Source organism: Urocampus carinirostris, chromosome 9 (genome assembly GCF_059441175.1).
Source record: "Urocampus carinirostris isolate Australia breed hairy pipefish chromosome 9, RoL_Ucar_1.0, whole genome shotgun sequence".
Taxonomy (NCBI): domain Eukaryota; kingdom Metazoa; phylum Chordata; class Actinopteri; order Syngnathiformes; family Syngnathidae; genus Urocampus; species Urocampus carinirostris.
Genome location: NC_142357.1, coordinates 4,913,743 through 4,926,871, shown reverse-complemented (window position 1 = coordinate 4,926,871; position 13,129 = coordinate 4,913,743). Strand labels below are relative to the sequence as shown.

The following is a 13,129-nucleotide window of genomic DNA, read 5'->3' as shown; positions in this document are numbered from 1 at the left end:
GACCACCCCCCCACTGTGAACCAGTTCAGCGTATTATAAACTTTCCACCGCTAAAAAAGGAAAGTGCCACTAACTCTAAAGCCAACAAGTCTTGACAAGGTGGCCGAGAATAATGAGACTGACGGTAAATGAGTTTTATCTTTTGTCATTTAAAGAAAACTAAAACAAACATACGTGGTGCTCCCTCTTTAGGGAATCTGAGGGCAAAATGCAATGGTCTGGTAGATACAGAAATGACGGATATAGACTGCACTGAATCGATCTCCATTTTTTTCAAAACATACTGTCATTTTCCCTCAGAACATGAACTCCCCAAAGTAATGAACAATAAACATGTTATCTGGATGATATTAGAGACCATTTGACAGACATACTGTCTTTCATTGTTGGAGGGTCTGATTCTGTTATAGTTTAGCAAACAGCGAAAAAAAATACATCGATAAAGTTAGAACTTGCAAGCCCAAACCTTATCTAAGAAATACCAACCTTTTTAAAAGCCATCTCCTAAGCTTCATGAGGTTAAAAAAAAAATACAGCTTTAGATTTCAGGAAAAACAACAGTTGAATGAGTCTCGCATGGCTTCTCTGGCACTGTTGTGCAATAAAAACACACGGAAAACTATGCATTTAACTCACAAATATACTCCCTGAAGAAATTCACACAAAATAAAGAAAATGAAATTATTTTTAGCATTGGGTCAACTTGAAATATTTATGACAGGCAAAAAGCCAACTCAATCAATTGCAGAACGTGCAAAATCCCGAGCGCTTTTTTGGCAGTTCAAATGATTAAAAATCTTAAACTGATGCCAAGTTTCCGTTAGCATGTATGTAAACTTGTTGTGTCTTAAAAAATGGTAATGGAAATTGTAGGCCTAAGTTATATTATAGTAAATTTGACAACAATAACAACCATTATTTTGCATATCACTCAAAACAAACTGGTTGGTGCAAGGAAAGAGCAAGTTCATTGTGTAACATTTATAGAATGACGGCCTTGTTACTATGGAAACAACATCAGAGAGGTTATTTTATAGTCCTAAAGGGGATTTTCCCAATGCGATTGTGAATTTCTATGTAGAGTGGTTTCTACCTACTTTGCAGTTCACGCAGTCCATTACTCTTAAATACTATACAGTAAAGCTTTGTCCACACTCAGTGTGCAGTATGCACATGCCTCCAAGGTCATTGTACTCACTTTTCAAGCAATCAAAAGGCAAACACATTATTCAACAAAAAATTACAACCAAATACGTCAGATTTTTGCAAAACGTGACATGAGAATCCACCCATTCATCCATCCATTTTATTTTGCTTAGTAGCAGGGCAGCAGCCTCAGCTGGGATGCCCAGACCTCCCAATCCCCGATGATGAAGTCATCCAGCGCATCGGAAGGAAACCTGAGGCATTCCCAGGCTAGCCTAAACATGTAGTCTCTTAAGCGTGTCCTGGATCATCCCTCGGGCCTCTTGCCGGTGGGACATGCCTGGAAACCTCCCAAAGGAAGCATCCAGGAGGTATCCTTATCAGGTTCCATCTCAACTGGCTTTTCTCAATGCAGAGGAGCAGCGGCTCTACACTGAGTTCCTCACGGGTGAACGAGCTTCTCACCCTATCTCTAAGGGAGAGTCCAGCCGCCCTACGGAGGAAGCTTTTTTCAGCCGCCTGTATTGGGGATATTGGTCTTTCGGTCATGACCCACACTTTATGACCACAGATAGGGTTAGGAACGTAGATCCACAGGTAAGTCAGGAGCATGACAGCAACGCTGCACCGTTCCGTCCGTCAGTCTCCCGTTGATCCTGCCTTCACACATGATCAGGACCCAAAGATACTTGAACTCCACCAGTTGGGGCAGGATTTTAACCCCAACCTGGAAAGAGCATGACACTCTTTTACGAACGAAAACCATGGTCTTGGACTTGGCGGGGCTGATCTTCATCCCAGCCACTTCTCACCCTGCCGCTTCAGTGAGAGCTGAAGATGACGGCTTGAGGAACCCAACAGCGCCACATCATCTGCAAAAAGCAGAGATGCAATGCAGGGGCTTCAAAACCAGACCCCCTCCCCACCAAGGCTAGAATTTCTGTCCATAAACGTTTCGAATAGAATCAGTGACAAAGGGCAGTTTGGTCGAGTCCAAATTCAACTGGAAATGAATCCGACCCACTGCGGACCAAACTTCAGCACTGGGCATACAGGGATCGCACAGTCAAGATAAGACAGGGCCCGCCAAGACACACTGTCGAATGCCTTCTCCACAAAACACATGCATAGGCTAACTCCCATGCACCCTCGAGGACCCTGCAGTGTGTAGAGCTGGTCCACTGTTCCTGGACAGAAAACCACACTACCCCCCGATTGGACTTCCTGACCCCAGACAGACCTTACCATGAAGGCTGGAAAGTGTGATTCCTCTGTAGTTGGAACACGCACAATGATTATATCTGCTTCCAAATGGTCCTTTTAGCTCTTTTCATGAGACATCTAGCGTGTAAATAAATTATTTTTTTTAACCCAGGAGTGCAACACTAATTCTACCTCTAGTGGCAGGAGTAGTGTAGCACTTTTCTACCTTTAAGGGCGGTAGGAAGATGTCTCTTTGCCAATGAGATGAATGAAAATACTCATTCGAGTGAGATGTCTGCCTTCTATCAATTACCATTTTTTAAGCAACGTTTGCACATGTTATGAAAAAATGATGAATGATAGACGGCTCGCTTGATGACTATAAGGAAACATGTTTGAAGATTTCAAAGATGTTGATGATTTGCAACTCTAAAAGAACAGAGGATGAATAATTACCACACGCAACCTTTAACTTTCTTACTCAGGCAGAGGATTAAACTATCATCCTGGGGGACGTAAATGCCCCCAGGGCGCAAGTTTGAGACTCCTGGTTTAAGCCAGTTAGGGTTTTGTCTTCTCAAGGGACCAGTTGTGGCCTTCAGGGGTCTCAAACTCACGGAGCGAGGATAATAGTTTGAGGCCCCCGCCTTGGTATGAAAGTTTTAGGGGGCCGTATATTTTATTCAGCACCTCTTATTGGTTAAAAATAAAATGAAAATAAATAATTAAAAAAATAAGTAAAAATACATGAACAATGATACAAACGTGTATGTTTAAAAATATTCATTGGTTGCGAAATTTGCATTTATTTTACATACCGTCGCCTAGAGGGAACTGCCCCTCTCTTGCTGCCACGGATGCTCCCTTATTTTTATTCTTCCTTGTGCTTTTAGCATTTGTTTTCAGTTACACTTTACAGTACAGTGCAAAAATAATAAATGTCGCTTAAATGATAATGCAGCCCAAGCAAATTTTATGTGAATTTTTGATGTTTTTTATATTCTAAGATCTTATTTTATGTAGTAAAAAAAGAACAGCGGAATGTTTTTATCAGAGCTTTTCTTGTGGAAAAGTGATTCCGTCCAATATTACCCAGATTCTAGCTCTGTCGGCCCTTGAATAAATTGAGTTTGAGACCCCTTAGGTTTGTCTGATTAATTCTTGCTCTCGCTACGATTCAGATCTGGGGTCTCCATCCTACTTTTTTTTAGTAGTTAGCGCAAAGGGCACCCACTTTTATATGCATTTCTTAAATAACAACTTATCATGTTATTTTGTTTTTTACTACGTTTTACTGGTATTGGAAGTAAGGTTAAATAAATAAAACCACTGACAAAAATATTTTCAACTCACATTGACCTAGCACTGGTAAAGCTATTTTTAGAACAGGTCCGAGGGCACCTCAGCTGTCATAAGGGGGCCCTCTTGTACCCATGGGCATTATGTTGGAGGCCCCTGATTTTGTTTTTACAGTCAAGAAAGTGAGGGAGGCCCACTGCAGCACAAAAATTGTATGTTTTTTTCACTTCAAAGTCACATGTTTACACTTGAGTGAAATCTCCAATCTCGTTGCACTCAATGTTTTAAGTTAATGATAATAAAGACAATTCAATTTAATTCAATATTGTTACCAATTATAGCATTTTTTGACTCATTATATTGAAAATTGCATCATTAATCTGGAGTCATACCAGTGAAAAATGGTTGCATTTAATGTTTCTATGCGTTTCTCCAGCAGGAGTAACATTATAAAACCGAAGCAAGAGCAAGGAACCAAGGCCATCCATCAGAACTTCCCCTGAAGGTTCAGTGATAAAGTGTAATGAGTGGTTGAGTCAATTCCGCACTCTGACACGTGCAAGTGTACCGGCCTAAATAATGACCACTTCTATACCAACAAACTCTGTGCACATGCATCACAACCCGAGAAACCGTCACAAGCCGGTTTACGTCCTCTGAGCAACAATTACAAGTGACACCTGCGCAGATTTCTCTTGCCTGGACACCGGAGCCCATTCAAGTGAGAGCAAGCCAGCCAATGAATAGAAAACTCTCGCTAAAACAGGAAGAAAATGCGATTATAAAACACACAAGGCTGTGACTGGCTCATTGTGTTTTTGCTCCTTTTCTCTTGGAAGTCAGCCACTCAAGCAGGGAGCCACAAGAATTCTTGCAAGAAAATGGAATTGTTTCACTCTAGAAGGCGATTGGTACAAGTAACCTATATTAAACATATATCGTGTGGATTAAAAGGCGCACTGGATGATAAGGTGCACCCATCCAAAAAATAGTATTTTGTGATTTTTTTTTCATGTACAAGGCACACTGGGCCATTGGCACATGGAATCTATTCTACAGTAAGATTTACCACATTTATTTTTGTGTATGTAGTGCACATTTTCTTAACTTACGGTATAGATTCAGGGTTTGTACACCTTTTTCATAGGCAAATTCAAGCACTTGCACAGGGTTCCTACAGCTTAAGGCAAGTTCAATTCAAGACTTTTTTATACTTTTAAAATCAATTTAAGACCAAGTTGACAAAAAAAACACAACTGATACAAACAAAACAGTAACAATAATAAAAAAGGATGTTTAGACTACTCCATGGATCCTCAGTCAAAACTGGCAGATAACTACTAATTCAAAAGAACTCTTCTGCTAGATGAATAAAGCACATATATCATGAAGTCTGGTGTAAAACCTTTTGAAAAACACAACACTGTCATATTCATGACCTTCATGACCAATTTTAAGTGTATCATCATAAAAACACATGCTTGGAAAAAATACTTTGTACTCCCAGGATGTGGACAATTGATAAATATTACTAAATCTTTGGTATACAATTTTTAAGACTTTCTAAAATTTGATTTAAAACATTTTAATGCCAATTAAAGCTTTGTTTTTGCATTAATGAAGTGAATTCCTTTTCAGACTTTTCAAAGGTTTGTGGGAACTTTGTTTCAAGGCCAACTTTTCAATTTTTCCAGTACCTCCAAAGGAAGAAATCTAGCGCCGATCACAAAAATGTTTTTTTTTGTTTTGATTTGTCTTGACTTTGTTGACTAAAATAAAGACACAATGCTCTTGCTGCTAGCACATCTTTGTGCTTTTTTTTAGCTGTTCCTATCTATAATCTATAGTCTTTTTTCTGTTAATTCTTGCGTAGTAGGCTATGTCACACTGTATTTATAAAAGAAAGCACTGTATATATAAAAAACTTCAATTGACTGCTGGTCTATTGCTTTTTGTTTTACTTATTTTAATGTAGATTTTTGGCATGTTTTACAGACGATGTGTCTAAATTGGTGAAAATATAATTGTAAATAGTCAATTGTTTTGCCTTTTATCATTCATTTATAGCACTGAAGAGGTAATATTTGTTGTTTATATTTTATTGTTTTGGTTTTTCAGGGATATTGTGTTGGTGTTCGATTTTAAATTTGTTCAATGTGTAAAAATCTAAAAAGTTTTGTATTTAACAATTTTTTTGTATATCTGAATATTTAATTTATATTTCATGTGTTTTGCAGGGATCCCCTGCAAAACACTGACGCAAATCTGGTTCGATTGCATACGATGTTTTGTAAGTTTTTAGATTGAGCAATCATTGCACAAATAGAGTAGTATACTGTATACTTAACCTCGTGTAGTAACGCCCTCGAACTAATTCTGTATGCATTTCTAATTTCATTCATCAATATTTTGCGGTATACAAGGTGCACCAGTTTATTAGGCGCTTTTACACATTTCTGGCCGTTTGGGGTGTTTAAGTGGGCATAATAGTGAGACTGATAAAAAACAGTACATATAATTTAGAAATAGATTTGGCAACACCAAAAAACACAACACAGTCTTTCATAATAAAATAATATACACAGTCACTTCCTTTTGTAAACAGTGTCCAAGCTCCATTCTGAATGTACACTGACTACTTTCCAGTCAATCTCTGCTGCCTTTTTGACGCCAAGACATTGAGTCACGAAAGGATGGATGACGTTCGACTGCCATAAATGACTGACTACAATATGAGTAAATAAATAAGACAGCCAGGGAGTGTAAGGCATAGATGAGAAGCGATGCACTTCGCTGAGGGAGACCAGCAACAATCCTAATGGGGCCTTTTACAAAACATTCAACACAGAAAGTGATGTGAGCAAAAGATGGTGAGACTTAGGGACGTAGGGTGTTGTAAATCAAAGCTTAAGGGAAAAGCCAAAGAGGCTAGTCGAAACAACATTTCACCCTTCAAAGTCATTTTGAAATTGCGAAACCAAGGACAGCAGCCACGTGATGTGATAAAAGAGTACAAGTCACAAGTAGGGTAATCCATCAAATTTTTCAAATCTAGTGGTTGAACATTAAAAGGACAGCGTGTAGTGTTTTGTCTAGTGTAACCGAAAATGAGTGCTAAAAAAGCATACAAATACAAACTAAAGTCCCTTTTTTTGCTAAGCCTATAGCAAAGCCTTTAGCAGACAACCGTTAACACGCTCACTCAAATTATTCTGAAGTAACAGTACTTTTACTTGAGTAAAAAAATGGCTACCTACCTTTGGCAGATAGTAAGTAGCACTAATTGCACCTATTGTCTATCAATATATTTTTATCTGCTGCCACCAACTGATATGGATACGGATTGTTACAGTTGGCTTATCACAGGAATAAATTGTAAGTTTTCAATAAATCTCCCTGTTGTTGTTAAATTTCTAAATAAAGTAAGTTGTTTAGTATTATATTACATATATGATATACTGTAATGTATATATACACATATTAAGTCCAAACTTCAATGAAAGTCTGACATGTGGTCACTACTCAGGAGTAAATTCAGTGTTTTGATACAAAATTTTAGAATTGGCTGATAAAATCATATTGAATGACGATACTTAAGAAAGCAGTTTGGTTGCAGAAATAATATTTTTTGGGGATCCGGTTTTATTTTACTTGTTAAGTCACATAATCTGTTCTTAAAATAGAACCACACATGCACACACAAACACACACGTTTGTTTGATCACATGTATTTTGTAGTAATTTTGTTTTCCCTACCAATTACAAATCATTCTTATACCTGCCAGGACCGATCATGACAATACCTGCTTTTTCCACGTTTTTCATCTGTGATAATTCCCAAAATTCTTAATATTGAATATTTGCTTTTGTTTCTTTTATGTTCTTATTATTCTTATTTGTTTTTTAGTAGTAATAGCATTTAGCTTTAGCTGCACCCTACATTTTGGGTGAAAGAAAGACAGGCGACCAATGCACCCCAATGATTTGAAAGCAGCTGAAAAAGGGGCCTTGTAGGACAAGCCAAAGTAAAACGGTCCTTCCCTAAATGAGAATAATATCTTAATGGAATCTAGCTCCCGTGAGGACCCTTGGGTACACGGCAATCGAGAATGGAGAAAATAAACCTTGCGGAAACCATTTCATCGATGTCTTTATGATGACTTAATAGCCTATCAAATATGTTTTCCCTAATCTTAGCCTTTGTAAAAGAAAACAGCAATATGCGATTTTATGACAAGAACATAAAATATTAAATTGGTATCTTTTGATGCCCACTGTTAACGATAGCTGCTTATGAAAGCAAACATAAAATCAGAAGCATTCAAACAAATACACAAAAGCCAAACCAGTTTTTCCATGTGAAATGTTATCTTTAAGCTTTAAAATAAGCGCAGAGATTAAAATGACTGTAGCGTTGTATCCAGGCAACAGGGAACTTCTGACAGTGATTTCACCGACTCGATTCTATCACTCAATCGCACGAGGGTTACCCATTCTACATACAATTCTGTAGGTAGGGATGATACAGGGGTAACAGGACATGTATAATAAATGCAGGGATGTGAGCAACACAATGGCCATCATAGATAAAAGGGAAAAGTAAGAGGACACAATCTTTACTGTTGAAGTAATCTCTCGTTTTTTACCGTGTTGTGTTCCAAAATATTGCCGCGATAGTCAAAACGTGCAAAGTAGTAACTTTTACTTATTTATTACACAAGAACAAATTAAATCTATAGGCTCAAATATTCGTTTACAAATTAAAGTGCTGCTTCTTTGTGTTTTGATTTTTACAAATAACTGTTGTACTGCGAAAATTCAAATTTTAAGAAAAATCCTGCTGTTTTATTTCACAACTGTACAGTTTGAGAGCACAACCCTCTTTATATGACAAGATACTTTGCAGCCACCGTTTGGAAGTTATTGAAAACTGCTTTTAGCTTTTAGTTCTGTCCCTCAGATATTTTTCATTTATCAAACATATTGAAAAATCATACTCTTTTGTTTAGCTGATCAGAACACATGCAAAAAAAACAAATTTCTCCACCCATAAGTACCATATTTTCACAAGCATTAAGCATACATAAAAGTGTCAGATTTTCTTCAAATTGTGCGTCATTTCACAGTTCACATAACTAAAAGCAAAATCTATGCGTCTCCTGTGTGAACACAACCATATCCGGTTAGCATGGAAGAGGACATGTGACGTCATGTGCAATGCATTGTTTGCAATGCATTGTTCCACAAATATTAATTAAATTCATAAACTCACTTTCCATAGATTAAAAGTTTTCCGTGTTTTTGTCCGCAATGGAGTGTTGATTTCTACGCTATGCGGAAGAACATGGAAACCAAGCAGCCACAAGAGAATTGAAGATTAAGAAAACAATGGTTCGCAAGTGGGGGAAGCTGAAAAACGTCAAGTTTTGATTCGTGTGTTTTACTTTGTAGTCAATACCTAAATAAACCACAACCAAACTCAGTTTTGTTACCACTGTATTTTTAAATATGCACACAACAGCGGCTGCAGTCGTGGGCCATATCATGCGAATCACCCTGTGTATGTGTTAAATGCAAAAATAGAACTAGCCGGAGACAGCGCCTTTTAACACAGTGCGCCTTATGTTTGTGAAAATACGGTATTGAAAAAATGCACCCTTATATGACAGCTCATCTATTTTTGCTTATTATTGAATAAAGGAATTGATTAAGTTTATTTGGGCACAACACAAAACACAGCAGCAACCACTAGTTAACAAAAGGGAACACAAATATTCGCACAAATCAAAACAAAAAACAATTAAACAATACAATAATACTGTACATAAACATGTGCCCTTAGAGAATAGGCTTAAGCAGAGGCTATTTATGGCCCACCCCTGATACATTTCTTTCTTTCTTTTTTCCCTTGCAGGGAAGACATATTTAAAAGTAAAACAGGAAAACAGAAATTTTACCCCCCAAAAAAATACAAAACAAGAAAATGACAAATTTATATTAATATTGCTAGTGACTCCTATAGCACATGATACCCATTAAAAATATTGATAGATTAATCTCCTTTAGTATATTAATCCAAAGTACGTTTTTTTTAAATTGATATGGACAGGGGTCATTCTTAAGATCATCATAATGAATACCTTTCCGGCTAACCATTTCTTATCTACATGCTCTTGTATGAGTGTGTTGTTGGTGTAAGTTGGACGTAGTAGCGGAAAGTTTGATAAGGGTGAATTATTGGTGAGCGAATTGTAAATAAAGCCAGTGCCCTATCATCAAATGTGCCTTATGCGTGCGCTTAATACATTAAAGAAACACATAGCTGCGACGACACTTTCCAGTACAGTGCGCCTTGTGGTCTTGAAAATATGGTAAGTGTGGTAGAGATAGATATAAAGTTACCTACCCGAGTCCGAACTGTACATGTAGACAAACTTGTTCCAGCCATAGTATTCGATCACACCCACAAGAGCGTCCTGCAGCTCTGGCCTCAGCTGGATGACAAATTGGTTGGCCGTCTCAATCGGGAAGGACGGCGTTACAAAGCAGACATGTAGAGCACCGCAGAAGGACATTAGCATGTTGACTGTCTTCCTGTCGTATAACCCGATGATGGCGTACACGCCTTTGGAGAACTGGGAGCAGACTGCAAGGCACAAGAAGGAAGAAAAAATAATTAGTATTCATATAATCCTCATGGCGTTATCTCTCAATCTAAAGTGAACCTTTACCCATAGGCGTAACCAGCCCGTTTTTGGGGGTGCTCATGTGCCCCCAAATACAACCCAAGTACCCTCAAAAATTAAAGCTTTTTTAAAAGATACGCTTAAATATGATGAAAAACACAACGGTCTCCCGATGTCTAGAATCAAACATTTTCAGCAGGTACAAAACAAGCAAAAAGTGAGCCGATAAACTAGGATAAGAAAATTTGATCATATTATCCTGATTTTAGCTGACCTGTACTGGTTCCCAGTCAGTTTCACCCCAAAGCAAATTTAATGCTGTTCTTGAACCATCTGGAGAATGTAGACGGTTTAGGTCTCTTTTGAAAGGTAAGACTCTGAAGTTTTGTCCCAAACTGAAATAATCGCAACACACAGAAATAGAAAGTTTTTATTCCCGCCTGATTTTTTTTTTTGCAATCAAATGCCTGCATGGGCACCATTGCTGGGAAACAGGTGAGACAATACCTTGAAGTCTTCCTGACCTGGAAATTGTCACAATCTGAAAAACTAAATATTGTATTTTACGCATATTCCCAAGTGTAGCTTTAGGCATTTCCAAAAGCGGCCAAAGACAACCAGTTTACAACAATACAATCTTTCTAAGTTTGTAATTTATTTCAGCCATTTTTTTGACAAAGTGACAGAATTGCAAATGTTTGACTTTTCTTTCCAGAAGTCCAATCAATTATTTTGCACACTTATGGGTAATAATGGTGTGTAAAATGAATCACAAATTGCTTTTTGCACATTTAATTTTGGCTGAGGTTTGAATATACATGAAATGATTTTATACATTTATGTTGGAAATTTAATTGTATCAATCATTGTGCGAATCAGTGACTACTGACTGAAAATATTCAGACCTATTGGAGGCGATCTTTCTTTTTTTAAACAGGCCCATATATAGGCTGATGCGGGCTGTGGACAGTTAAAAAAGACAGCTATTGGCCGAGAAAAATGTCACTCTAAAGGTCAGAGGCTAGCCACCATATTGGGAATAATTTTTTTAGTCTGTTTTTTAAAGGTAATTTTTGAAGTGAAACAAACAAATTAGAAGAAGGAACTTCGAACGGAGAAAAAAAAAATGCTTCCGGGCAGATTTGGGTACATTCAACGAATATCATGACGGTGAGTTACGCCAGTTTTATAGTTTTAGGTATCCTGTTTCAGACTGATTGTGATGTTTCTGTGATGAGTATGGTTTAAAAAGGTCATCATTTGTTGGATCCCAAGAGTTTAAGCCTTCAATGATGTGTGGTATGACGTATTTCAGTAACTGCTGAAATCGTACAGACATGTATCTGTTTATCTAAAGTCCGGGACCCAGCAGGCCGTTAAGGTGTTAAGATGTGATTTTAAGGTTTTGTTGGTTTTATACAACAATTTGCATCTTTCTTATTGACCTTCCTCTTTGTTTATCCTTGGAGCTTTTGCTCAGAAAACGCTTGTCTACTAGTAATTCCAAGAGCCAAGAAGATATCTGCTGGTTCATTCTCTATTCAGGCCCCGGTGCTGTGGAATGCAGGTAGGTTTCTGATCAGGGGTGGTGTAATGGTGGTACATGCAGCCCTTTGAGACCTTGTATGAATAGGGCTATACAAATAAACATGACTTAACTTGTTCTTCACGTTAACATTTTTACGGCACATTTTTGTTTTCCAAAATATCTATCCTTCTTGGAAATAAGTCAAGTCGTGTTTATTTGTATAGCCCTTAATCACAAAGAGTCTCAAAGGGCTGCACGGACCACAAATTATTGCAAACCAGAGACTATTATTACACCATCCCATAATCTAAAACCTACATGAATTCAAGGAAAAACTCAAAAACGTCACTATGAGGAAAATGAAGAAACCTTGAGAAGGGATGCTAACAGTGAAAATAGCAGAAAGAATAGTTCGAAAATTATAATGTGACAGTACAAAAAGTTTAGGAAGTACAGCACTTGTATCTGTTAAACAAATGCTTAATCATGTAAATAGGGTTTGTAAAGCTAATTTCATAAAAAGTGAATAAAAGCCTACAACTATTTAAAAAATGCACAGGTGTTTTGGCTTATTGTTCAAATAAAGTTTTTACAATTACGATCCACAGAAAATACTCTATGTCCCTTTAATCAAATATATATTTTCTACAGAAGACATACAATAATGATTTACCCCAAATTATATGATTGGCAGCTGTCAGCCATACACATGTTCAGTTCCTGAATGCAAAGCCAAAGCAGTTGACCAATAGCAGCTGCCAATATGGCCTTCTCGGACGGATTTGTTAACAATTAAAGCAGGAACTCCAATTGGGGATGCGCAGACCACACTGGATCCCCACCCGTATGTTTTCCACCTGTCTGTCTGTTTACCGTTAGAGAAAGCTGCAGGAGTTGAAGGCAGATTAGCTGTAGAGAGGTTAATCAATGTATCCCTGGGGTTCCACTGACATTTCACTGGCAGCAGTAGGCGGCTTCCATCTATCATTTGCTTTCATCCCTTGCTTCCTCTGCCTCCATTTTGCTCTTTTTTTGTCTGTCAAGCTAAATTCATTCACATCTTAATACCCTCGCAAATAATTCTGTAAATTTCAGATGACAGAACAAACCTGATTAAAGCCATTCTCAACGAAATTCAATTTTTTCTTTGCACAAGACGCATCGGATTTTAAGCAACAGGCAAGGCACAGCCATAAAAATTAACTATTGTATTTATTCCTGTATGACGCTTATTTTTATATTTTTACATAAACAAGACATCAGTTTG

The 13,129-nt window shown here is 37.5% G+C and overlaps 1 protein-coding gene across 8 annotated transcripts in view; it reads right to left on the bottom strand.

Moving 5' to 3' along the window:
- The window catches only part of gria1a (glutamate receptor, ionotropic, AMPA 1a), a 151,072-nt gene that overhangs the window by 97,602 nt on the left and 40,341 nt on the right, over positions 1 to 13,129 (bottom strand). For all 8 annotated transcript variants that reach the window (XR_015851370.1, XR_015851371.1, XM_088344299.1 and 5 more), the window contains exon 3: positions 10,055 to 10,294. Coding sequence is in view for 6 of the 8 variants with exons in the window: in XM_088344299.1 (XP_088200425.1) it covers positions 10,055 to 10,294 (240 nt within the window). In the remaining 2 variants the exon portion in view is untranslated. The remainder of the gene's footprint in view (positions 1 to 10,054; positions 10,295 to 13,129) is intronic.